This window comes from Purpureocillium lilacinum, assembly GCF_023168085.1.
Source record: "Purpureocillium lilacinum CBS 284.36 DNA, scaffold_2, whole genome shotgun sequence".
Taxonomy (NCBI): Eukaryota; Fungi; Ascomycota; class Sordariomycetes; order Hypocreales; family Ophiocordycipitaceae; genus Purpureocillium; species Purpureocillium lilacinum.
In genome coordinates, this window is record NW_027072112.1 from 498,888 (window position 1) to 523,733 (window position 24,846).

At 61.0% G+C, this 24,846-nt stretch overlaps 10 protein-coding genes across 10 annotated transcripts; 4 read left to right on the forward strand and 6 right to left on the reverse strand.

Annotated features, from left to right (window-relative positions):
- Positions 1–912: 912 nt before the first annotated feature.
- Positions 913–1,604, reverse strand: PLICBS_001962 (uncharacterized protein; the record flags this gene model as incomplete). Its single annotated transcript, XM_018321576.2, has 3 exons — positions 913–1,170; positions 1,235–1,326; positions 1,466–1,604. The coding sequence occupies 3 exons, from the start codon at positions 1,602–1,604 to the stop codon at positions 913–915; spliced, it is 489 nt and encodes a 162-aa protein (XP_018179055.2).
- Positions 1,605–2,921: 1,317 nt separating this feature from the next.
- On the reverse strand, positions 2,922–3,626 carry PLICBS_001963 (uncharacterized protein; the record flags this gene model as incomplete). Its single annotated transcript, XM_018321577.2, has 1 exon — positions 2,922–3,626. One exon carries the CDS (start codon positions 3,624–3,626, stop codon positions 2,922–2,924), a length of 705 nt encoding a protein of 234 aa, XP_018179056.1.
- A 751-nt stretch (positions 3,627–4,377) lies between these two features.
- On the reverse strand, positions 4,378–5,892 carry PLICBS_001964 (uncharacterized protein; the record flags this gene model as incomplete). The annotated part of the gene is made up of 3 exons (XM_018321578.2): positions 4,378–5,340; positions 5,404–5,703; positions 5,812–5,892. The coding sequence occupies 3 exons, from the start codon at positions 5,890–5,892 to the stop codon at positions 4,378–4,380; spliced, it is 1,344 nt and encodes a 447-aa protein (XP_018179057.2).
- A 3,608-nt stretch (positions 5,893–9,500) lies between these two features.
- PLICBS_001965 (RNA exonuclease 3) lies at positions 9,501–11,471 on the forward strand (the record flags this gene model as incomplete). Its single annotated transcript, XM_018321581.2, has 1 exon — positions 9,501–11,471. The coding sequence occupies one exon, from the start codon at positions 9,501–9,503 to the stop codon at positions 11,469–11,471; it is 1,971 nt and encodes a 656-aa protein (XP_018179060.2).
- A 226-nt stretch (positions 11,472–11,697) lies between these two features.
- Positions 11,698–12,599, reverse strand: PLICBS_001966 (prohibitin-1, subunit of the prohibitin complex (Phb1p-Phb2p); the record flags this gene model as incomplete). Its single annotated transcript, XM_018321582.2, has 2 exons — positions 11,698–12,213; positions 12,270–12,599. The coding sequence occupies 2 exons, from the start codon at positions 12,597–12,599 to the stop codon at positions 11,698–11,700; spliced, it is 846 nt and encodes a 281-aa protein (XP_018179061.1).
- A 343-nt stretch (positions 12,600–12,942) lies between these two features.
- On the forward strand, positions 12,943–13,709 carry PLICBS_001967 (ubiquinol--cytochrome-c reductase subunit 8; the record flags this gene model as incomplete). Its single annotated transcript, XM_018321583.1, has 4 exons — positions 12,943–12,998; positions 13,130–13,155; positions 13,402–13,579; positions 13,652–13,709. The coding sequence occupies 4 exons, from the start codon at positions 12,943–12,945 to the stop codon at positions 13,707–13,709; spliced, it is 318 nt and encodes a 105-aa protein (XP_018179062.1).
- Positions 13,710–14,399: 690 nt separating this feature from the next.
- Positions 14,400–15,227, forward strand: PLICBS_001968 (snoRNA-binding protein; the record flags this gene model as incomplete). Its single annotated transcript, XM_018321584.2, has 2 exons — positions 14,400–14,715; positions 14,812–15,227. The coding sequence occupies 2 exons, from the start codon at positions 14,400–14,402 to the stop codon at positions 15,225–15,227; spliced, it is 732 nt and encodes a 243-aa protein (XP_018179063.2).
- A 460-nt stretch (positions 15,228–15,687) lies between these two features.
- Positions 15,688–16,569, reverse strand: PLICBS_001969 (uncharacterized protein; the record flags this gene model as incomplete). Its single annotated transcript, XM_018321585.2, has 3 exons — positions 15,688–15,822; positions 15,901–16,205; positions 16,557–16,569. 3 exons carry the CDS (start codon positions 16,567–16,569, stop codon positions 15,688–15,690), a joined length of 453 nt encoding a protein of 150 aa, XP_018179064.1.
- Positions 16,570–19,041: 2,472 nt separating this feature from the next.
- On the reverse strand, positions 19,042–20,615 carry PLICBS_001970 (nuclear envelope morphology protein 1; the record flags this gene model as incomplete). Its single annotated transcript, XM_018321586.2, has 2 exons — positions 19,042–19,193; positions 19,268–20,615. 2 exons carry the CDS (start codon positions 20,613–20,615, stop codon positions 19,042–19,044), a joined length of 1,500 nt encoding a protein of 499 aa, XP_018179065.2.
- A 1,812-nt stretch (positions 20,616–22,427) lies between these two features.
- On the forward strand, positions 22,428–23,923 carry PLICBS_001971 (GCD complex subunit gcd7; the record flags this gene model as incomplete). The annotated part of the gene is made up of 3 exons (XM_065599935.1): positions 22,428–22,525; positions 22,590–23,765; positions 23,827–23,923. 3 exons carry the CDS (start codon positions 22,428–22,430, stop codon positions 23,921–23,923), a joined length of 1,371 nt encoding a protein of 456 aa, XP_065456007.1.
- Positions 23,924–24,846: the final 923 nt, after the last annotated feature.

Sequence of the window (24,846 nt, forward strand, 5' to 3'; positions counted from 1 at the left end):
TCGCAAGGTACCTGTTTGCGATCGACTTGGACCAAAATCTTCTCTCGCCGCTGTTGCGCTCGCGTTGACCAATGCCATCGGCAACCGAGTTTCCTATCTATGGAAGCAACCAGAAGCTTAATGGTCTCGGGAGGCCGATACTTGGCCCGTCAGCATGAACGAAGCCTACTCTGGCTGCGTGAGATTGAGGTGGCAAGTCGTTAGCCAGCGTCGCATCCACGGCGCCCCTTCAGCAGCGCTTGTCAGATCAACAACGCTCTTCTGCCATCCCGTTGGCTGCTCGCCTTTCGTCTGACCTCAGCCATCGTTTTCATCTGGTCGTAAACCCGTGGGTGGTGGTGGTTCGTGGTGGTGGCGGTCATGGTCCCGCTCACACCATGTCAAACGCGCAGCCACACGGAAGGGATTGGGTCCGTAGGGCTGAGCCGTCTCGGAAGTTTGGGACGGAGGTCCCGTCCGGCTGCTCACCAAGATCATCGGTCGCTGCTGGGTGAGACGGCAATAATGCGCCCTGCTTGTCTCGCCTCGTGCCTTAAGCCGCCGCAGGACTCTCTGCGATCCAGCAGCCATGCCACTGAAAGCTGTCTCTGTCCTCACACGTGGTGAGCGCCCGCCACAGCCTGCTGCAAGGTGACTTGCGTCCTCTCATTCATCTGGCATCAAGGCCATCAACCCCAACTCACGCAAAGAAACAACGATTGAGTCGTCGAACGACAAGTCTATTACAAGGATATATGGCTTCGTCTATCGAACAAAAGGAAAATCCACCAAGGAAACCGACTGTCTATCACCTGGGTATCACGTATCCTCCTCCCCAACCCTCCGTCCGTCTCCCCTCCCCGTGCGCGCCAGTCACGCGTCCAGCGACCGCTCCCGCTCCGTGCTGCTGTCTCTAGGTGCTGCTCTGCCGCTCTATTGCTTGCCCACGACCTCGTTGAGAAAGTTCTTGGCAAACCGCGAGCACTGCTCAAACGCCTTCTCGAACCCGTCGCGCCCGCCGTAGTACGGGTCGTTGACCACCTCGGCCTTGCCCTTGCCGCTGAACTCGCCAAACAGCATCACCTTGGCCTTGGCATCCGGGTTGCCGCGCTGCAGCCGCTGCAGGTCCGACAGGTTCGACCGGTCCATGGCGAAGACGTAGTCGAACTTTTCGAAGTCGGTCGTCAGGAACTGCGTCGCGCCCGCGTCAGTCTCGGTAGGCATGAGAGGGATTAAGTGGTGGTAATCAACGTACCCTCCGCGCGTAGTGCTCGTAGTCGACGATGCCATTGTCCTCGAGCGTCGACAGCGTCCGCGAATCGGGCTCTTCGCCGGTATGGTACGCAGCTGCGAGCGAAAACGCAGTCAGCACATATACTCAACGTGTCACACCCCAAGCCAGGCATTCTCGCGCTCCCAGACAAAAAGCCAACCGGCGCCTGGAGGGCCCGGACGTGAGGGAGGGGGGTTCCTTTTTCCTACGCACCGGTGCCGCACGAGTCGATGCGCCCAATCTTGCCCTTGTACGGCGGCTGCTGGGCGAGATGCTGGAAAATGCCCTCGGCCATGGTCGACCGGCAGATGTTGCCGAGGCAGACGAACAAAACGGAGACGGGCTCGGGCATCGTCGTGACTTGGGGGGCGGCGCGTTTGCGCGCGCGCGACGGAACTGACTGGCTGGCTGGCTGGCTGGCTGACCGAACGGACGGACTGACTGAACAGAAACGGGGACGGCAGCGGCAGGGCTGGCGGACTCGGTCGCGGGGTCAAGGCAATGCGCGGGCAGACAAAAACGAGGGTGTGTGGATGGTGCTGCAATGTAGCGGGTACGCCGTCGTCGCCGTCGTCGTCGTTCGAAAGTCGAAAAGTTGCGCGGCGCGAGCGTCGGGTCCTCCCACCGTGCCGCACAGGCGATTATAAAATGCCCGCCCGGTCGCGTCGGGGTCGAGAGCTGCGAAAGCCTCCAGTGGGCTGGCCCCTCGCGGGCGGTCCACCCGACTGGACCCTGGAAGCCCAGCCCGGGTGACAGGACAGGGCCATCGTCGCCTGCGCCCCCGCTGTCGGGCACTGCACGCCGGCTGCGAGGCGGGCGTGGCGGTTCCCGATCCCTCTTCGACACTGACACAGGTCGGGTGGTCGCACAGAGGGGCCCTGAGCAACAGCGGATATTGGGTGCCATTTATCCGCCACTCCACCACGGCATCGAGACCTTCTGCTTCCCGCTGAATGTCCGGTTCCTCAATTGCGAAACGTGCAGCGATCGGCCGTGAAGCCCCCACACGTGATATCGCGTCCCCTTCGGCCGAACACTGCCAGGGTCCCGTCGTCTCTGGGCGCGAGCAGTTGGCGCAACGAGATTGCCAATTACCAACTTGGAGTGGGTGTGCGTGCGTGCAGGCAGGGTGGCACTCATTCCGATTCCCTGCGGCTTCACTGGCTGTGTTGGCAAGTTCTGTGGCCGGCCAGCTCAGACGGGAGTTGCACGACCGCCTTGACCGGTCTACCAAGGGTGCGACGAGCCGACGACAACCAGCGGGTGCCTCCTCACGTCGCGCTGCAGGCCCGGACACATCAGCACGCACGCATGAGAATCACAGGGCACAAGGTCATGACGATCTGTATCAGTCATATCCGCAGCCTGCTATTTTGTACCTACAGCGCTGCTCCTTTCATACAAGAGAGGGGATGTCACCCTATCGGTGGCGTGACAACGCACGAACCTCCGCTCACCACGTCTCGTGTCCCTCTCGGTCAGCCTCGACCCGTCTCCCTCCATGGCCACCCCAGACTCCCAAAAGACACAGACGCCTTGCTAAAGCGAGAGGGAAAAAAACACAAAGCTAGTATACAGTAGGGATACACGATCCGTCAGTCGTAAACTTGGCAAATGGCGACAGTCGTCAGCCTGGCCGGTGGATGTACAGTAGGGAAGAGGCTGGGCTTCAGGCCAGCTGCCTCTGGCGCTCGTTGCGAAGCGTCTCGAGCACGCCAATGACGCCGTTGTTGCGGATGCGCTCCAGCACCAGGCGCATGCCGTCTCGGCTCTTGCCCAGCTGGTCGAGTGTCTTGGTGGAGGCGAGGCTCTCGATGCTGCGCTGGATGCCCTTTGTGCCCCATCCGCCGATGAAACCCGACAGCCAGCCTTGCTCCTGGGCCTGGTCGAGCTTGCCGCGCAGCTTCTCGCCGAGCCTCGACTTGAAGACGACCGACGTGAGGACGTCCGTCTCGTTCCGCGAGGCGGCGAGGCCGCGGTCCGCCTCGGACGGGAGGCTAAACTGCTGCTGCTCAATCACCGACAGCACGCCGGTGAAGTTGAGGTTGCGGCTCTCCGTCTTCATCCACCCTTCCTTGATGTCGACGACGCTCGTCTCGAGAATGTACGAGGCCTTCTCGCCGGCGGACCCGCCCGTCACGCTGCCCGGCAGCAGCTTGTAGATGGCCTTGGGCATGCGGCTCTTCTTGAGATGGATGCGGGTCGTGTGAAGCCGCTGCGTGACGGGGTCGACATGGCTGGAGATGGTGTCGGTGCTGAGGACGTGGGTGGCGAACGGGTTCAGCTTGGGCGAGGAGTAGCGGAGGAAGTAGGCGAGGGTGACGGTGGGAAACGGGTGGGAGTAGGTGTGTCCCGTCGTGTGCGTGAGCACCATTGTCACGATTCGAGAGCTTGACGGGGGTGTTGTTGGTGGTGGTGCTGATGGTTGTCGTCTGTGCTTTGCAGAGCTCGCTCGGAGACTTCGGCTCTACACATGGATCGCGTGCCTGCGGGCGCTGCAGCCGAGCACCTGGGTGTCGAATGTCGGCCTGCCCTCGAGAAGAATCGCTGCAAAGGTTCTCGCGCCCGAGTCGACGTGGTGCAGGACGGGAGGAGAGATGGCGAGGGAAGATGGGCGAGGCGCGGACGGAGGGAGGCGAAGAGGGATGGAGAAGACGCTCCGACCTCTGCTGCAGCGGTCGGATGATCGCGATGCCAATGGCACCACGGCTCGGCCCTGCATTTTTTTTCTCCTGGCTGACCTGCTGGAGCTGCCGCCGCCGTGATTGGCCCCCGGTGCGGGGAAACGCGCCAGTGCGCCAATCCGGGGACGGCAGCGCCACGTGACCGCCTGCCAATACGTGCCAGCCAAGCCGGTAACGCATGACGCTGAGACTTGTCGCAGGCCATCTGAGCCCTGAGCCAAGCTTCACCTCAGGGGAGACCGGAGCAAAGGGGTTCAACAATTTGGAGGTCTGGAGATAAGTGTCGTATGAGTCTGAAATCTCGTCATGAATTTTCCCCCAACGCCAGTCTATACGCTCGCTCTCGATACACCATCATACACCGGCCTCCATCCAAGAAGCCCATTATTCAATTAACCGCCACACACACTCACACGTCTCATCGCACATGTCTCGTGCAGCTCATATCAGAAACTCGTCGTAGGCAAAGTGCTTGAGCACCACCCAGCCCTCGTCAAACGTCTTCTTCTCCATGCGCACGATAATTGCCGCGTGCGCATGGCGGTCGTTATGGATCCAGACGGGGTACTTGCGCCAATTGAGTGAGTCGAGGGACCGGATCATCTCAAACTGGTACGCCGTCAGTGCTAGAGTGGGCTGCGTCGGCACCGAGAGCCTCCGCTCTCGGCTCAGCAAGCTCCTCTCCTCGGGGCCCATGTCGTAGTCGTCGTCCTCGTCCTCCGTCGCCAGGTACTCCTGGTTCTGGGAGCTGTTCAGCGCTTCGTACGCATTCTCGACCTCTCCGCGTAGCTCCTTGATCAGCACCGGCACGCGGTACTCCTCAATGTTGAGGCTCGTCTTGCCTGTCTCGTGCTGCTTGATCCGCCCGGAGCTGCGCACGGTCTGGATCACCGAGGTGCACAGAAAGGCAATGGTGCCGATCGGCACGAAGACCGCGACGAGAATCATGAACGGTACACGCTTGATCCAGCGAACGGCGGTGGCGGTTACAGATGATATCGTGGCTGGCTGTGAGACCTTTGGCCGCGGTGCGATTGGCGTCGCGGGATCCAGGATGACGCCCTCGCAGCCCTTGAGGTAGTTGACCTTGATGTTGTCCATGTTCCGACGATAGGGGTCCGTCTTGAAAATGCCCGTCGTGTAATACACGGCACTCCGGTCGTTGACGATGTTCGTATACAATGTATGTCTCTTAAACTTGCGCATCCCCCGCATGAAGATGGACGACGGGTCGGCAAGGACGGACAGCAGCGGCCGTCCCGTGTCGCGGAAGCTGTCAATGGTGAAGAGCTGCCTCCCGGACATGGACAGGCTCCGCGCGCCGACGACGTTCCACACGCTGTTGTGCCATCCCTTGAGCGGCGTGCGGACACCGAGATGCGGCGAGGCAAAGGTGGTGAAGTTCTGGCGAGTCTGTCAGTGTGCGGCTCGGAAGGTCGGATGCTTGCCCGGTGGCGATAAGCATACCATGCACTCGACCGTATCGAGGATGCCCTTGGCGTAGAGCAGGCCCACGGCGTAGCGGGATACCAGACCGCCGAGGGAGTAGCCGACGATGCTCAGCTTCCTGATCTTTCCTCCGCGGGCCTGGATGGCGCGCAGCTCCTCTTCGATCTCGGCGCAGACGCGCTCGCCGCCGCGCTCGATGCCGTCATACGTGAAGCTGCCGCTGTTGCGCTTCGCGAGGAGCATGTACAGCTCGTCGCGGGAATACTCGGCACGGAGGCTTTTGGCGATGTTTCTCATGTGGTTCGGGTTCCCCCAGAGCTGTGGCACGGCGTGTGAGCGGCGACGTGCGGCAAGCTGGAAGCGGCGGCATCATGCAAGGTGACGAGAAGGCACCTGACGTCGCATGGACGGGTGGAGGCAGCTTACCCCGTGCACGAGGACGCAGAGATGGTCGGCCTTGGAGCTGCCGCCCATGTAGTCCATGGCGGACTCTGCTTCGCCGGACATTCTGGCTGTTGGTCGCGAGAGTGTTGCAGGCACAATGGAATTGTCGGTGCGATGCGTCGTCTACGTCAGGGCAGTGGGCGTCGCGGCCCGCCAGGGCGGGCGAGGATGTCTTTTAGTCTTTCAGCGATGTCGCGTCCACTGCCGGAGTTTCGGGGCAGTTGGAAACCCCAACGGACGCCATGCCCAGCCCTTCAGGCCTGCCCAACGTCTTCCATTGGGACGCCGCCGCGGTGGACACTCACTAAGGTAGGTCCACTGTGCCTGGATCCCGGGCGCTAAGCCCGTCCCTCGGGCCCCGCCCGCCTCGCTGCCCACGCGGTGGCTGTCGACGTCGACAGGCATCAGCGGCAGCCACGCACATGCCTCGATATCTCGATGCGCAGACGGACCCCTGAAGGGCGGTTTCTGGGTCGTTGCAGCTGAGGAGCTCCTCGGTTCCGTCGTCGTTGCCCAACCGGCCCCTTACTTACATGAAGCAATGCGCGACGCTGCCCTCACAGTTCCCGCGACAGAGTCGAGCCAGACCATTGCCCTGTCCCACGCTCGCCACTCGCACCGTATCTCATCATCGCTTTCATCGTGCGAGATGTCAGTACCTGGCTATCGTTCCCTAGCCGTCTATCTCTCTCACGAACTTGCATGGCCGTCGGATGTCTCATTCAACGTCAGCCAGCCACCCGATTCGCCCATGATGCGATGGCTTGCGCTGAGCGGGTAGAGTTTACACACGTCAAGGCTGCCACCATCCTCTTTCACGCTCTCCCAGCCTCACCTATCGCCCTGTGCCGAGACCCTCCCTCTGGCGTCCGCTATGATGGACCTTGGGCCTCACCTCTTACTTCATGGCTCCCGCTGCCGCTCATGCGTCAGCCTCCAGCAACTACAGATTCCGATTCTGCACAAGCCTCACTGTCGTATGATCTAGTTGGTGCATGCTTATCCTCACGGAACCATGTGCCGACGGGCCGCCGTCACACAACCGTTGCCGCAGCCTGGCAGCCTTCATCTCGCCTGACACTGCAGGATCGAGTTGAGCTGAGACTCATGCATGCGACTTGCAGTGCATGCATGGGCCGTTCGCTTTGCTCGCATCCCGTGATGCCTCTGACGTCCTCGAGCTGGTTCGAATGCCTATGTCTCGGGTCTGACTTCATCTCATGCAGGTTTGACATTGACATCGAGGTTTCACTGGCACATCTGGGACTTCCGATTTCTCCGTAGCGCATTGAACTGTGTTGTCAATGCCACCTGTACTTCGTACAGCAGTCCCATTGTCGTAGAATCACAGTCAGCAGCGTCCGGGTCAACTCTCAGACGCGCTCCTGCCAATGCCGAACGTCGTGGATCGCGCCGTGTGATGAGCCTGACTGACACTGGAGAACGGCTTTGCCCGTACACAGATCGATATGTAAATATCTCCTGTAAAAGCGCTACGGCTCCAACGTCTGTCCGCCTCGTGGAGGTTTCAAAGGAGTTTTAATCTCCATGACTGGAGAGGGAAGATCGTTCACGGGGCTGGCTGGAACGGCTGCGCTCAGCCAGCCTCATGATGTTGCCCAAGCATCTCTCAGAGTTCTGTTTCTGTAGTCTGGTCTGATTCGCACGGTCATCCGACTGCAATTCACCCTCCTTCGGGCTCTCTGCAACCCAGCCACGTATCCTATCTCTTTTCACCTCTGTTCGGGCCATCGACAGGCTCGTTTCCCACGACGACTCGGAATGTCGGTCTGCCGTGTAACGCGCGATTTCTCGTCTTCGCAAGAGCCAAGGTCCGCTCATTGATGCTATACACAGCGAAGCCCGCGAGTGTAGGCTGCGTCGGAACGGAACGGCTGCAGAGTGCCTGCTCGAGCTCTGAAAGTAGCCTTGTGCATGCGAGACGATGGCTAGAGCGCGGTAGATGGACGGTGTATAGCTCGAGTGAGACTTTTTAAAGAGAGACTCTAAGATCGAGAGAAACTATAAAGCAGCGTATCGGCCCCAGGACCGAGCTCCAAAGGCATCACTCAAGAACCAAATCATACCTCAGAGCTGCACATATTGAATCGACTCGCCAATCACGTCTTCAGATCTTTGTCAAAATGAAGTTCTCCACTACCATGATCAGCATCGCTGCCCTCCTCACCTCGGCTGAGGCGTGTAAATGCCTTTCAAATATCGGTAACAATGACCCGGCCACTCGCGCGTGCTGCCAAGCAGCTGGCGGTCCAGCCAACGGCTCGGACTGACCGGCCGGCGAGATCAGCAACAAACTCAGCACGTTTGCTTCGTGCTGCAGATCCTATGATACCCGTTCTGACTGCCGCTGCCCCATCGGCTGCGCACGCAAGGAGCTCGAGGCTCAGCACAAGGCGGAAGGGAAGGCACCCCCGACCGACGATGAGGTCAAGGGCCTGCTCTCCAAGTATGAGGACTAAATATTTGTCGACTTTTTCGCGAGGGATGAGAGTTCCTCCGGCCGCCTAGGGCCTCAATCCTCGCGTGTGGATGTCGTCTTCAGTTGGCCAATACACCAGACAGGCGGCAGGCTGCCTTGCTACATGCCGTCGCGGCCACCTGCCTGTCAAGACGCACAGCCCTCTTTTCTTCGACTAGGCACTCTTTCTGAGGGACGACTCTGTCTATCGGTCGCTTAATGGGACTCTTCGGCCGTGCAAGATGTGTGGCCGATGGGCAGTTTGTTTCTGGGAAGGGGGGTATTTATGCAGTAACCAGAATGGCACATTCGTTGGCAGTTTTGGATAAGACGAGGATTGCTCAATCGCCTTGTGAAATGCAAGTTTTGTGAACGACTTCTTCATCCTCGGAAAATAGCACGAGGTCAGTATTACATACGAACACGGACGCTGCGTAATCAGCAACACGCGTACTCGTAGCATCATACCCTATTCCGTGGGTTAACACTTGATGGTTGGCAGTAGAGAACAGGGTAGGTAGGTCACTTGATAAGTTCTCTGAATGAGCCCATTGTACCGGGAAGATATGGTCGTAGGCACGTTGAAGGGATGGAAGAATATTGTATTTTAAGCAAGCTCGTTTGCTGCGGCGAGAATTCTTCATGTTGCCCGGGCCCCATGTTGTTGCACATCTGTGAATTCCATACCACCAGTACAGCGATGCTTCACTGTTTCAGCGGTTGGTGTAGCCTGGGGTGGCCACTGTAGCGCCTAAACGTCGGGGCGCCCGCCAACCTATTCAAGCTTCCAGTGGGGGCGCCGCAGCTCGCGTGCGTTTCACCACAACATCACCTCAACCTTCCCAACCAAGCTGTGAGGTTTGTGCGTCACCACCCGACGGTCATTTTCTTGTGGGAGCCTGGAACTGGCTCTGCGTGTGGCGGAAAGGCTTCGACGGGCAGGAACTCGCTGCTTTAGGTACACATGCTCCGCCCCCAAGCGCCACTGCATTTCGTGGCCATGTGTCGCCCTTCTCACCACGTTTCCCGACCCTACTCCTTGTCCTCCGAATGCCACGTTCTAACCGCTCCCAGAGAGACCGGAGGTAGTGCCTATGATGACGAGCACCACGTGTCATGGTCGCTAGTACTACAGCACGCCGCCAAGCCTCTTATCGAAGCTCACCGGTGAGCCTGGTGAGCCACGGCCACGATGAGCATCGCCTTGAAGCACATCCCCTGTCCGGCCGGCGACAAATGCACTGCGTTTCAGTGCATCTTCGGCCACGCGAGTGATCAGGTGCAAGAGGCGCCTTCAACCACAGCACAGGGTAGCAGCAGCCAAAAGTCAGCTCGGGCCATTGACCATGATGCATCAGATGGACCGAGAAAGCGTCTCAAGGTCGACCAAGGAGATGCCGTAAATACTGCACGCGACGCATCCCAGCAAGGTGCGGGAATGAAGGACGAGACCACGAAAGGGCCCGCGAAGCCTCTTACTGCCACCCGGCCCGTGTCACCACCGCCACTCTCGCGAGCCCGTTCATCAAGCACAGCGACTGGTGCGGTCACGCCCCGAGCGTCCCTTGTCCCGCCTAAGAAGGTTGCCACAGCAGCTGTTACCGGATCAAAAGCCTCAGCATCTGCATCTCCTGCTCCGAAGAAAAAGGCAGAGAGCCTCAACCCCCGCCTGCTGAAGAGTTCGCCCGCCAGCCATGAGACGCGCCTCAAACTCCTGCGTCTGATGCATGGCGAGCTTGTGCGGCTGAACACAGAGATCAAGAAGGATGCCAGTGAAGAAGAGCTCCGTATTGTCCTCTCTGACCAGGAACTCATCACCAGAGCCCTCGACGAAGAGCAAAAGGCGGCCGTTGACAAGCCCGCCGTCTACCCCAATGTGATGAAGAACAAGGTCATGCAGTACAAACGCATGGGGGCTGCACAGTGGAAGTTGGAAAGGGAGAAAGAGGTGCGCGGCGCTCAGCAGAAGCCAGACGGCGGAAGCCAATCGGACGGTCCTCCCAAGAAGATCGAGACAGGCTTGCCCCATGCCAAGGAGGTTGAGCTTCTCCGACGCATCATCACACCCATACTGAACCTGTCCAATCATGGCTACGTTCCAGCTGTTCCAAAGGAGGAGGCTATCGAAGAAGCTCGCAAAGGGGTCGAGGCAGCCAAGGGGTGGGAAGTATGCGATCGCTGCCGCCAACGATTCCAGGTCTTTCCCGGGCGACGCGAAGAAGATGGAGCACTCACGTCCGGAGGATCATGCAACTTTCACTGGGGCAAGACATATGTCCCACCCAAAGCGCCTGGCGACAGAAGCAGGGTGGCCAAGAGGTATCAGTGCTGCGGCCAGGAGGTCGGCGATTCGGTGGGCTGCACCACACACGAGTACCATGTGTACAAGACTACGGACGCAGGAAGGCTGGCTGCGGTTCTCAACTTTGCCGAAACGCCCGCCAACGATCTTGCCCCGACTGACAGAGCAGTCTGTTTTGACTGCGAGATGGGCTACACGGTCCACGGCATGGAGCTGATACGCCTCACCGCTACCGCATGGCCCACGGGTGAAGAGCTCTTGGACGTGCTAGTTCAGCCTCTTGGAGAAATCCTGGACCTGAACTCTCGGTACTCTGGAGTTTGGCCTGACGACCTGGCCCAAGCTCCGTCGTGGGCCGACGCCACTGACCCGACGCCATCTAAGAGCGGCGAAGAGACAGGAAGCGAAGAAGGCGAGGTCAAGCCGACCAAGAAGAAGCTCAAAAAGGTGTCGTCTCCTGAAGTAGCGAGAGATCTTCTTTTCTCGCTGATTTCGCCCTCGACCCCTCTCGTTGGCCATGGCCTGGAGAACGATCTCAACGCCGTTCGCGTTGTGCACCAAACCGTCGTTGACACGGTGCTCCTATATCCGCACAAGGCCGGACTGCCCTACCGGTACGGCCTCAAGAAGCTCATGCAAGATCATCTGAACCGCAAGATCCAACAAGAGTCGGGACCCAAGGTTCTGGGACACGACTCAGCGGAAGACGCGCGGGCGGCCGGCGACCTGGCGCGGCTGAAGGTGATGAATCTCTGGCAGGATATGCGGCGTGCGGGATACAAGCTCGTCGATGGCGAGATTGTGGCACCGGGAACGAGCGGCAAGGACGGAGGCTTGACGGAGGAATTTCTTGAGAAGTAGGCGATCTGGCGCCTTGCTGCAGGGACACTCGGATAGGGCGATAGTGGCCACAGAGCGAGCCTGCAGAGTCTCACAGACACTATAATAAGACGTCTACAACAAGCACGCGATAACAAGAATCGGGTGTGTCCTGTTCCATTACTCCCATACCTAAAGTTACATGGTCGCTGTGATGTACACCTCGTTGCGACAAAGCGGGGATTGCCCTTCATCCACTGCTGCTCACTCATGCCCTGCCCACCGATAACAGGTACTGGCCTCCCGAGCCGTTCTTCCCTCCGCTGGGCAGATATGCCACGTTGGGGTTGGACGACAAAGTGGCGGCAATCTCCCTGCTGGCCTCGATCTTTCGCACCTGAATCAAGCCGTCGCCAGCCTTGGCGATGGCCTTGGAGATGGCATCTGCGCTCTCAGCCTCACCCTCGGCGCGGATGACGTTGGCCTGGCGCTCCTGCTCGGCGCGCTCGACGATGAAGCGGGCCCGCTCAGCGTCCTGCTGGGCAATCTGCTTCTGCTCGACGGCCTTTGTGAACTCGCGGCCAAAGGTCATGTGCGTGATGGACACGTCCTCGAGAGCGATGTTGAACTCGGCGGCGCGGCGGGTCAGCTCGCTTCGGATGCGCTGGGAGACGGTCTCTCGCTGGGTGATGAGCTCGGCGGCGTCAAACTGCGCGACGATGGCCTTGAGGACTTCGTTGCCGATGGACGGCAGGACTCGCTCATCGTAGTCGACACCGAGGTTCTGCGTCCGTTAGCTATTTGTTCACGCATGTTCATGCGCGCTGCGGCCGCGCTCACCTGGTAGATCTTGGGCAAAGCCTTGACGTTTGGCCGGTGCAAAACTCGCAGCGTCAGGCTGACCATCTGCAGATCCTTGCTGCCCGTCGTGGTGGCGATGTTGCGCGGCTTGGTGCGCACGTCGAAGATGATGCTGCGCTGCAGCCAGGGGATCAGGAAGTGCGTGCCCTCGTTGATGACGTCCTCCTTGACACCGGATAACCGGTCGAAGATGACTGCTCTGGTGCCGCCCTTGACGTCGAAGAGGGACTGGCTGACGAGGAACGCGCCGGCCGAGGCGGGTACGGCCATGCGGTACACCCAGTTGAGGGCTCGTGCCGTGCTCGCCATGGTTGCAGCTGGAGCCGAGGGCGGTTCGTGGGGGGAGAAGTTCGGTGGCGGTTGAAGCTGCGTGGGTTGACGGGGGAGCAGGCACGAGGTTGCTGACGCTCACAGCTTGGAGGGTCGTCGACTCGTCGCTGCACCAAGTGAGCTTTGGCTGCGATCCGACGAAGGCTGATTCTCGGGAGTGGTGGGAATTCGGCGCTAAGCCCGTTGTGGAAAGCTCGGCTGCGAAGACTGGGTCGGCGGTTTTCTCGACTTCCTCGTCCACCCGACCTTTTGCCTCTGCTTCCCACCCGGCAACCCGAGGAATTCGACGACACCGAGCTCCCGCGCCTTCTAAACAGCCACGATGCGTCCGACGCAACCTCTCCGCGCCAGCGGCGCCCCCGACTACCGAATTGGAACGTACGTGTGACCCATTGGCGGCCGGCCGGATGCGCTCTCGGCTGCGGCTTTTCCCGCCCCGAGCGACGAGCTCCCGGGGCGCATCGGCGGCCGCGATGACGGATTGACGGCCTGGGCTAACGTGTATACAGCTACCTGGGCGGCTGGGGCTCCTTTGGTGAGTGAAGCTTGTCGATTGCTTGCGATTCGATGCGGGTTCGGCGATTCGGCATCGGGATATCCGCGACTACGTGCTCGCGCGCACATGTGACCGAAGCAGGACGAACGAAACCTGTTTGAGTCTGTGGCTGGCATGTTGGACGAGGATATTTCCATTCGATGCGGAAAGCTGAGCTCAGCGGTCGCTGTGGTCTTGCGACGAATGTCGAGGATGGATACCAAGGACAGGGCTAACGCGACGCAGGCGGCTCCAAGCAGAAGGGCGTCGTCACCTACGGCGTCGCTGCCAACCGCCAGAACCCCTTTGCCGGCGCCGTTCACGATGCCATCTTCAACACCTTCCGCCGCACCAAGGCCCAGATCTTTTACTGGCTGCCTCCCCTGGTTGCCGGCTACTACCTGATGAACTGGGCCACCGAGCGGTACGTTGTTCCTAGAGCATTCCATGCCGACGTTCCGGGAGAACCAGACTCTTATTCTGACGCAATGTACAGCAACCACTACCTTCAGTCCAAGGCTGGCCGTGCCGAGTTTGCCGACGTGGAGGAGTAAGTCGCCAGACGGGCGGAGGAGGTCCACGGACCATGTACATCACTGCCTAGAGGAATAGACGTGTTTGACTACTCTATTCGCAATTCACTTTGTCAGAAGACTGTTCGCTCGAGGATGATGCGTTTCACGCTCGATTGGTCAAGGATGGTTGGCTGCATGAATTGTGCGAGTGCTCACTGCTCAGCCGGCTCGCCTTCCAGTGGTCTTTGTAGTTGTGAGGTCGCATCAACATGCATGGCATCGTCCTCCACAACATTGGCTACCAAAAGAAATTCAGGCCATTGCAAGAGAGCCATCATTCGCCCTTGTTAGTCGAGCCTGTTCCAAGCCCATGACTGATGGCCGTCATAAAGCCAAGCGCTGCTGAGCGGTGTCTTGGTCACGTGACTGGTCACCAGCGGAACCGGCGCTACGAGGTGCCGAAAATTTGGCAGAGCTCCCCTCACAGTGGGCAAAAGTTTGGATTTTGTAGAAAAATTTCAGGCGAGCGACAGCGACACCCAGTTTCCCGCCGACCGCTCGCAACCACCATCACCGACCCATTGGACCAGCAGCCGCCGCGCACTGGCAGACGGACATCCCGCACAAATCGGCAGAAATCCCACGGGCTCCAATTCTCTGCTTAAATTTTCCAATTTCTCTCTCCCCCACCTCGGCTGAATATCACGCCGCCGCGCAGAAACCGAAGCCATGGCCGCCGAGAGACCAGACAAGAAGGACAAGAAGGAGAAGAAGGAGAAGCGCGCCAGCGATGAGACGGGCGTGAGCAAGTCCAAGAAGGACAAGAAGGAGAAGAAGGAGAAGAAGGACAAGCTGGCGGCCGCGCTGGAGGAGAAGCTGCAGAAGGATGCCGCCGCGCAGAGCGCCGGCAAGGCCGCCGCCGACGAGGACTCGGACATGGAGGAGGCCAAGGAGGAGCTGCCGCTGGAGCGGACCGTCGTGCCCTTTGCGGTGCCCGTCGCGGACGAGAAGGGCATGAAGAAGGTCTACAAGACGATCCGGAAAGGTGCGTTGCGAATGCCCTCGAGACTGGGAATTCCCCGGTTTCCCCCATGCAAGTGTGCCTCAATTGTTGTATTGTCTGCTGACACGGATTCTACAGCGGCCAAGAACGGCACTCTCAAGCGCGGCGTCAAGGAGGTCGTCAAGACGCTGCGCAAGTCGTCGCCCTCGGCCCCGGGATACACGGGCTTCCCCGGCGTGGTGGTCATCGCGGGCGACATCTCGCCGCAGGACGTCATCTCGCACATCCCCGTGCTGTGCGAGGACCACAACGTGCCCTTCATCTTCGTGACGTCGCGCGCGGAGCTGGGCGCGTCGGCCAAGACGAAGCGCCCGACGAGCGTCGTCATGATCATGGAGAAGGCCGACGGCAAGAAGAAGGCGGCCGCCAAGAAGGACGAAAAGGACGACGACGAGGGCGAGGGCTTCAGCGAGGCGTACGCGTCGCTCGTCAAGTACGCGCAGAAGGAGTACACGAAGCAGGCCTTCTGGGCCAAGGGCGAGTCCAAGGCATGAGGGAGAGCGCCGGCGAGTTGAGGAGCAAGTCGAGGAGGTGGCAGGAGTGTTGTACGGCCTGAAGCCGGCTGCGGTTGCGGCTGTACGACGTGGTGTGGGGTGGCTTCTATCTGGCTGTATAAATACCAGAGGCTGGCTCGCAGGACCAGACGGACAGGGCGGCGTTCAGGTTTACTTTGCATTAAAAGGCATACACTTATTATTTTCTCTCGCAAGTTGAAGCATACATCATCACACGGGGCACAGCGTGGCGCGCGGGACAAGCCGAGCAGTGGTGAACGATTATCTGATTTATAACGATGGCACAGACCCGACTCCCGTCCGCCCATTCCTTTACTTATCCAGACACAAAAGAGCGCCCCATTAAATTACACTGCGAGCCGGACCTGTCGGCGGCTGCTGCGCGCATACGAGCAGAGCAACCCGGCGGGTGCGCGGCTTAACGCATCACCAAAGACATTTAGTCAAAAGGGTTGGTGCGAGTTCCCCACCAGGTGAGGAAGATGGACAGGCCGACCGTCTCGAAGAGCTTGGCGGCGACGCTGACGCCGACGGTGTCGAGGGGCCTCTTTTCGCTGAAGATCTGGGCGAGGAACTGCGCCGCGAGGTGCGATGTCAGTCAAGCAACATCCTTTGAGAGCAACAAAAAGTTGGAGGGCTAGACAAAACGTACGGTCGGGGCGGCGGTGGCGGCAAAGATGAGGCCGCCGAGGTAGGCGGCGCCCTTGTAGGACAGGGTGCCGGTGGCGTTGATGAGGGCGCCGACGCCGTAGCTCTGGAGGGCGGCGCCGACGAACGAGGTGCCCCAGGCGGCGGCGGCGCCGCTGGCCTCCTTGGAGCGCAGGAACTCCTCCTTGGTGTTGGCCGTCTTGGCGCGCTGGTAGGTCTGGCCGAAGATGGGGGAGAGGACGGCGAGCTCGATGCCGTGGTTGAAGGCGGTGCCGAGGGCGATGGCCGAGGGCTTGACGGGGGGGAGGTCTGTAGTGGTGGGAAAGGGATGTTAGTTAGCCCGGGTGTTCAGGCACGGTGGGAGTTTGGTGGTGAGTGAGCGCGGGAGTGAGTGCGTGTGAGGGAGGGAGAGCGGCGCGGCGTGTAGGTGAGGCGATGGGCGGAGACTGAGCTGTGAAGCACATCGAGATGCCGTTGTGAGATGGGCTCACATCTCATTCTCCGCCCATCGCATCGCCACACGTCACCTCACGTCACCTCGCCCATGCTCAGGGAGCAAACCATCGAGCCGGTGCGATGCGACGGACGGCGCCGCAAGAATTGCGCTGCTCATGAACGTGTGGTGAAGGGAGAGGGTAGATCGGGTGGTGGTGAGCTTACAGTGCAGAGACATGTTGGGCGACTGTCGAGGCAAGATGGATGGATGGATCACACGAGACTCGTCAAGAAGAGATGGAGGATGATGATGATGCAAGGTCGAGAACCACGCAGGTACGGGAGGGAATGGGCAGCAAGATAACCTTTTTGCGCCGTCCCTCCTCCTCCCTCGAAGGGCCACCTATTTGTACTCTCCCCGCAACCCGAAAACCGCAACATTCCGCACCAGGCCGGGCGGCGGCCGGGTGGGCGGGCGGCCATCGTCTGTCTGTCTCTCTCCCTGTTGCTGTTGCGCATCGGGATCTCGATCGGGGCAAGCTCCTCAACCCTGCTGTTCGCCCGTTTCGCCTTGGGTCCCACGCCGCATCGGAGCAGCTAGCTAGGCTGGCTGGCTAGCTACTGCGTACTGCCAATTTGCTTGCCTGCTTGCTGCTCTCTGCCGCTGCCGCCCGCTAGGGGGGGCGTGCCGGGGGGACCGCCATCGTTCTGGAGCGCGCGAGGCCCGCGGGCGCGGAGGACGGTTGTGTCGTCACCGGGGGCTGATGATGTCACCATTTGTTAGGTCGCGCGCCTTCGCATGTGCCGGGATGGGTGGAAGCGCATGGATGCTGGGGGGAGCAGCTGGATTGGGTATGGTGGGCATGGGAGTGGATGAGAGTGGCTCTGTGGCTCCTGTGGCTCTCTCTTCTTTCTGTGCTTTCCGTCGCTCGAGCTTCCGTCGTCATGTGCGGGCAAGCCTCCCCTCCTCCGTCTCTCTCTCGCGCTCTACCCCAACGGATTCTGCAAGGCGTGGGGCGCTGGCTGCGCCCGTTTGTGGGCTCTGTACGGTAATTCGGCATGGCACTCTGTGGGCAAACTCATGCAACTGTATTGCGCGGGCGTTGCGTGTTGATTGGGCTTCCAGTTCCCTGGGCAGGGCATGGTCTGCGGCGCGTGGGCAGCGCAAGTTGCAGAGACGAGAGGCTTTTGGTCTCGAGACATCGTCATGTGAGGGCGGGCTTCAGACACCCAGTTGCATAGGCAGGTAGACAGTACTCAGAGCCTCCCGCGGAATGGGCAGGCCGACAGACAGCCCTGGCGGGAATAGGTATCAATAGCGGCGACGCAGGGGCAACCCGCCGGAACATTGGGACCCGGGCACTGTCACTTCACGCTCGCGCCGTGCCGCTTCCAGGTTCCTCACAGCCCAGAGAGCCCCCCCCCCCCCCCCCCCCCCCCCGGGCCCGCGGCAAAGACGTCCAGTACATCGATGCTCTGCTCCCCTCTGCGCGCTTTTCCCCCTTCCTTCGCTCGTCTGTCCGTCCGCCAGCAACGCCGCCCCAGCCAGGCAAGCTTTTATTAGTACGTAAATACGTATACATGCGCTCGCTCGCTCACCTCACACACACGCCCCCCTGCGTAGCTCAAAGCTTGTCCAAGGCCAGCAGCCCGACTAAGCGGGGCGCGCGAAAAGGCGCTTCCGTACGTACTCGTACAAGGGGGGGGCCCGTGTCATGGCAAATGGCATGATGTGATATGATGCTATACTACGTACGTACGTATTCGTTCTGGAGAAAAGATTGGACAACGGACGAGGCCGCTGGGGGGAGGGCTTCTCCCTAGACAGCTGAAGGCTCCTTCTTCTGGGCCGCTGGCTGAGGACGGGCAGCCAGCTCCTCGGCACGGTTATAACGGGGTAACGGGGCTCTTCCATGGGCGTTACGAGCACCTGCAGTGGGCAGTAGGACCCCCACTTGCCTTGGTTTTGACGCCGGAACGTGAGCTCCGTCCCCGTCCCCGTCCCCGTTAGCAGCCGGCCGAGGTATTAGCTAACTGACTGACTGGCTGGCTGATTTGAATCTGATCGGGGAACGGGGATGCATCGTCGTCAAGTCTCAAGTCGTCAGGCTCTTTCAACGGGGATGCCCGCCGAGCCGCCCTTGCCCAGTCCAGGCTGCTCCCTCCGGGTTCCCTGCCTGGAGGGAGCCCGTTCGTACCCATACGGATCGGGCCATTGCCTGGGTGCTACGCATTACCTGTTAGTGTGCTTTCCAGCAGGGCAGGGCAGGGCAGGGAATTGACTTTGCCCAGGTGGCCTGGTATCCTGGATACCTGGCAGACGTCGCGTCACCCACGGCCAAGATTGCGAAGAGATGCTAGATAGATCAAGGCCCCAAGCGGCGCTCGCTCGGGACGACAACGACGCGCTGTGTAAATTGCCCCCCCTCTGCCCGCCACAGCCAGACCGCTACCAATGTTGCTGTCCCTCTTGATTCTTCGACCGTGAACCCGCCGTGACTCTCTCCGTCTCGCTCAACTCTCTCTCTATCTGTACATGCAATGCGCGCGCGCGCACGACCATGATGGGATGCCATGCCGTGCCATGCCATGCCACGACGCAAGCCTCCGCTCCCCTCCCGTCATCAACGGCGGGATTTAAAAATAACGCCCCTCTCCTCTCGATGATGTGACAAACAAACAAATACACGCCCGCTTTTCCCTCCGTCGCCTACGCCGTGTGCTGTCCCTCCTCGCCGCCGCGGAGCGCCAGCAGCGCCCGCACGTCGTGCACGTACTGCAGGCCTTCGAGAAGCGGCACCAGGTGCATCAGGTCGTTGTCCGTCGGGTCGTTGATCCAGCCCTGGATCGGTATCGCGTTATCTGCGCGGGTCAGCCAAAAGAACATCGCAAAGCCACGCCCCCGAGCGAACGCGACACGCGGCGAGAGCACATACCCTCGTGGAACAGGTAGCTCAGCGGGCTATTGTCCAGAATCATCACCTTGCTCAGGTCGGGTTCCACCGAGCTCAGGTCCTTGATGTAAGCTCCCTGTCGGTACGTGCAGTGCTGCCGGTAGTACCGCGCCGAGAAGAACTTGCGCTCCGACTCGAGCCAGTCGATCACCGGGTCCGCGTACTCCTGCACCGACGCCGTGAAGATGACCAGATTGAACCACTTGCACACTCGTCGCAGGAACTCGTCGCAGTACGGCCGCTTGTTGACCCAGTACAGGATCGGGTGCTGCGCCGCGCCGGTGCTCGCGCCCCCCATGCCCAGAGAGGCCGTGTTGAGTCGCACCTCGACCATGTGTCCGGTGCTCATGCGCCCGCCCTTGGACATGCTGTGTATAAGCGTCTCGTCAAGGTCCAGGATCAGCGTCTTCTGCTGCTTGATCGGCGTCTCGATATTCAGGTACGACGGCTGCCGCCGAGGTATCAGCGGTCGCGGCGGCGCGGGCGTCTTCGGGTACTTGGTGAGGGCGGCGATAGGTGATGTCGGCGACTTGAGCTGCGCCGAGAGGTCCTCCTCGCTCGCCTTTGTCCGGGCGACGGCCGATTGCGTTCGGCGATGCTTGCGCTGCTTCAGGGCCTCGTCGTTGTGCAGCTTGATCCTGATCGATCGCCGAGCCGTGTTGAGCTCCTCGGCGGGGTTGAGCGACTTGGACCTAGCATGCTTGCTCTTCGCGCCGCCTTTGGAGTCGTCCAACTCGGACTCGGAGGATGCGCCGGACGTGGAGGAGCCAGATGACGACGTGGGACGTGGCGCGAGGGTGCGGTACGTCCGACCATTGGAAGACGAGTTGGAGGCCGAGGAGCGCCGGCCTCCGTGGGCTTCGGGTGCCTCATAAGGGTCCATGCCGCCCTTGCGAACGCCAAACAGCCTCTTGAGCTGCGTCATGGGCGCAAAGATGCCCTGCTCGTCGTAGAAGCACGCTATGAGGTAGACGCCGGGCGACGTCAGCGTGGCAAAGATCCAGCGGATGGAGCTGACGATGCTCGAGGCGAAACTCCGGGGCAGGGAGTGCCACCAGCTGCCGCGGCGATTGCCTTCCTTTTCGTGAAGCAGCGGGGTGTCCTCGCCGGGCGACTCGCTCTTTTCGTCAGCGTAGCGCGCCGACTCGCTGTAGGCGCCACCGTTGCCCGAGTAGAGACCCAAGTCGCGGCGTCCATCTGGCGTGTCCTCGGCCAGCCCAGAGCCCTTTTCGTCAGACTCGAGCTCGATGGAGGCGATGCTGTTGGAGCGAGACTGTACGGGGCTCGACGGGGGCGAAACGCGTGCGGTGATTATGTTGAGAGAGTTCATCTTGGTCGTGGCCCGCGCTCCATGAGCGGCCGGGACGCGGGCGGGTGGCAGAGGTCGGGGGATGGTTAGACTCGACGGCAGGGCAGGCGACGGCGGCGACGGTGGTGAGGAGTCGAGGGCGTGGCAGTGAGCCGAGGATGCAGGCCGCCTCGCGGGAGGGCAGATGATGTCAACCGCTTCTCGCCGATGGCGTCGCCGGGTGTCGTCTCGTCCGCGCTTGCGCCGTGGGAGCCGCGGGCAATGGCGACGTCAAGGCAAGCAAACGAGCGTCGGGAATCGGGAGGGGCGGGCGGCGGGCGGACGCTTGTCGACGTCGCGATGCGCTCGATGCGGCCGCTTCTGTGTCGGGGGAAAATGGTTGAGACGGGTGAGGATGGGGAAGGGCCAGGCAAGGGACGGGGGAACTGCGCAGCGGGTGGTGAGCCACGTCGGGGCTTTTGGCGGACGGAGACGGACCCGGGGCGTGCTCTCAGGCTACCAATTGTCCGCCCATGCCAACGGGCCGACGATTGAATGGATGGGCCCAAGGGATCTTGGGGCGCTCAATTGCAGGCAGTCAGTGTCAGGTCGGGTGGGGTGACACCGGGCCCGACAGCCCTGGAGTGCGCTGGACGGGCCGGAGGTGCGCTGCTTGCCCAGGTAGGCGAGCCCTGGAGGCTCTGAAGCCCATGCCGGGGGTGACGGGGAGCCCTGCCGGAGAGCGCGGGAGACATGCCGAGCATCAGTGCAGCAGCCCGTGGGCAGCGCAATGATCCATGGACACAGGCGGCGGTCCTGCAGCCGCGCCGCCCGCAGCCGCATCCGCCCCATGCAATCAATCACTGATGGGAAAAAGAGACATGGAGCGCTCAGATTTGGATCGTCGCGCCACTGTCTCTGATAGCCGTCTGGATCGCTGAAAGCTTAATGCGTGCCGTGCCGCCCGTCGTCCCTGTCGGCGACGGTGCCTGCATGAAGCCTGCGGCGGTGCATCGAATCATCATGGCCGGCAATGAGGCCGGACGACCTTGGGGGGGCAAGGCCCCAAGCATTGGCACTACTGGAGGGCATCACGAGCCACGGCGGTGGCGGCCCCAATGGATGGAAGTAAACCGGACGCCCTCCACGCATTTACTCGCAGGACGGGAACGCCTGGGGGCTCTGCGGCCTGCGAGACCGCAACCCGTGACCTGCCGAGATTGCCTCCGTATTTCTTTGCAACGTCAAATCTCATATTCGTAGATGATGGTCAAGTCGCGGACCGGCGCGCGGCTCGTCGAGCCAACGAGATGATGCGGAAAGCAGCAATGTCTTGCATGCGTCTGGTGGCCCAACGCCGCGGTGAATACATCCGACACCTGTGGTTAGGCCATTGTGCATATTCGTACAGTGAGAGACGCACTGCACTGCAGGTACATTTTACGTCGTACCTGGGCCCCGTGGTTCGGACTACGGCCCCACCCACTTGGGACCTTTGGGCAGAACAGCACGACGCCCGCCCTGGAGTAGGAGCGGCGTCGCAAAAAAGGCACTTTGAGTCACCTCACCACCGCTCACTTGAACCTTTGCCCTGCCTACCTGCGGCAGACAAAGACACATTTACCTTGCGAGGGCCAACATATCTGCACCGAGGTGATTACAGCTACTCGCATAACTACCGGAGCTCCAGACGCTTCCGCAAGAACGAAACTCGACTTCTCCCCCGCTCTCGGCGCAGGCCACTGTTGGCACAAATTTCTGCCCCTTCTTCGACCCCTCGCCGCGACTGCACGGCCTCCACGTCGCCGCCGATAGACATACTCGCAGACGCAGGAGCCGCCAAGCCTGCCCACGATGCCCTCGGCTACACCGGGCTACGCGCCCGACCTCGAGAAATACCTCAAGTCGCTCAAGGGGCAGCCATTGGAGGCGGCCGTAGAGAAGCTGATATCGTGTGTCCCCAACCCCCACTACGTCCCGCGTCACGCCCGCCGTCGCTGACCTATAAATCCGCAGCCTCCTCAAGCGAAGACAGATCCGTGGCTCTGAGCCTTGCGCCGTCGCGACCGCACACATCCTCCTCCAGGTCGTCGCCCGCTCCAAGTGGCACGATGTCGACAGCCTCCTCGACAACGTCGGCAACGTCGGCAGCCGCCTCGCCGAGGCCCAACCTCGCGAGCTTGTCGTGGCCAACATCGTCAGGAGAGTCCTCGCCCTGATCCGCGACGAGGCAGCCGAGGATAGAAACGAGCCGTCGAGCGAGACCCAGAGCGAGGCCGCCATGTCCCCGTCCACGACGGCCGTCCCCGGACTTGCCAACCCCCCTTTGAGCCACTCCAGGCAGGACTCTACCAGCGACCCTGTGCCCAGCGCTACCACGCCTCAAGTGCCGTCAAGACCGGGTCCTGTGCCCTCATACAGCTCCGTGAACGTGCCTAAGTCGCTCTTCCACCTCCTCTCCGCCTCGCCTCCCTCCGACAGCGTCATGATGGGGTCCGGCTCGCCCTTCCGAACTTCGGGCACGTCGACGCCGACATACAAGGGAGGCCCCATCCCCTACAGCCAGGTGCACTCCCTGCGCTCCGAGGTCATTGACGGCATCGAGGAGATCAAGGACGAGATCAGTCAGGTGGATGACCAGATCGCGGCGTTGGCCGAGGTGCAGATTCACCCAGGAGATCACGTTCTGGTGTACCAGCCCTCGCCCACCGTGGAGCGCTTCATCCTGCGCGCCGCCGTCAAGCGCAAATTCACCGTTTTGATTGCGACCGAGGCGCCGCGGAGACACGACGTCGACGAGCCGCAGAACGCGGGTTTCCGCAAGAAGCTCGCGTCGGCCGGCATCACCGTCATCAGCGTCATGAACTCGACCCTCATGACCTACATGTCGCGCGTTGACAAGGTCATTCTCGGCGCTCGGGCTGTCGTGGCCAACGGCGGCGTAGTTACGGACGCCGGCGCCACGGCCATCGCGAGGGCGGCGCGGGAGCAGGGCAACGCGGTCATCGTTTTGTCGGGCGTGTACAAGCTCAGTCCCGACAACCCGTTTGACGAGGACTCGCTGATCGAGTGGGGAGACCCGTCGACGTATGTGAGCTACGAGGACGGCATCATGGTCAACAGCGCCGAGATCCGCACGCCCGTGATGGAACTGGTGCCGCCCGAGTTCATTGACACTTACATCACAAACTTGTATGTCCCCTTCTCAGAGTCCTCTTGGCATGTGGAGGACTTCGAGGCTAACAAGACGCAGGGGCACCCATTCGCGAGACCATCTGTCCAGCCTGATTGCGGACCACTACAAGCAGGAAGACGCAGGGTTCCAGCTGTGGACCGCGGCGGCTCTGTAGAGCTGTACAGGCCAGATGTCGATGGGAGCAAGGGAGGCCGCCACGATGGGTGATGGGAGGCTAGGCGAATGTGACCTGCATCATCGTCCTCATCATCATGGCCGCACCGCACAGGCATCCTCGCATCGGTTACCGGCAGCGGCATGCCCGCGGGGGCGCTGGCAAGTGGCATCCTGGTTAGCGGCCGCGTCAGCGCCCACACGGCGTGCAGGCCTCGATTGGAGGGAGCGCCCAGGCTTCCGGCTGGGCGCACGATGGGCGCCGCAGTGGGTTCAGCCCTGTAACCGCATTGTGACAGGCGGGCCACTCAGCTGGGTTGGTGGTGTGGGGTGCTGACGATTGGGGAGACGTGGAGCTTGTCGAGCAGACCGGGGTCGCGATGCACAGAGGAGTCATCCAGGCACGCTTTCGCTGCGTGACTGCGTTTTGTGGCTGCGAGGCCACGAGTCCGCCCAGCGCCGTTTTTTGTGGTTTGGTGGACGATTGTGGAAGCGGGCTGGCAGGGGCGTTTTGTCTGAACGGCCAGCAGCGTGCTACTTGGAGGTAGTGAGTGGCCCGAGTAGTGGGAAGCGGTTGATGGGCTCATAATACAAAGAAATCCATCCATCCACCAGCCAGCAGCAGCAGCGTTCCTCTCTTGGTCATTCCGTACAAAGAAGCACCCTGTCGAGAATCCACGGCTTCTTCCCGTCAAACAGGCAGCAGCTCGCAACTCACATTCTCGAGCGTCGAGCCATCGGATCTGGTACCCGTCCATCCCGTCGTCAGCCGCTGCCGACGCCTCCCCAACCGCGGGGTCCAGCACAGCGCAGCTCCCCCGCCCATCCATCCATCCATCGTCACCTCTCTTATCCATCGTTCTCAGCCTGAACTGACTGACTGGCTTGACCTCATCTCAACTCGCCTCACCATATTCCAACCCA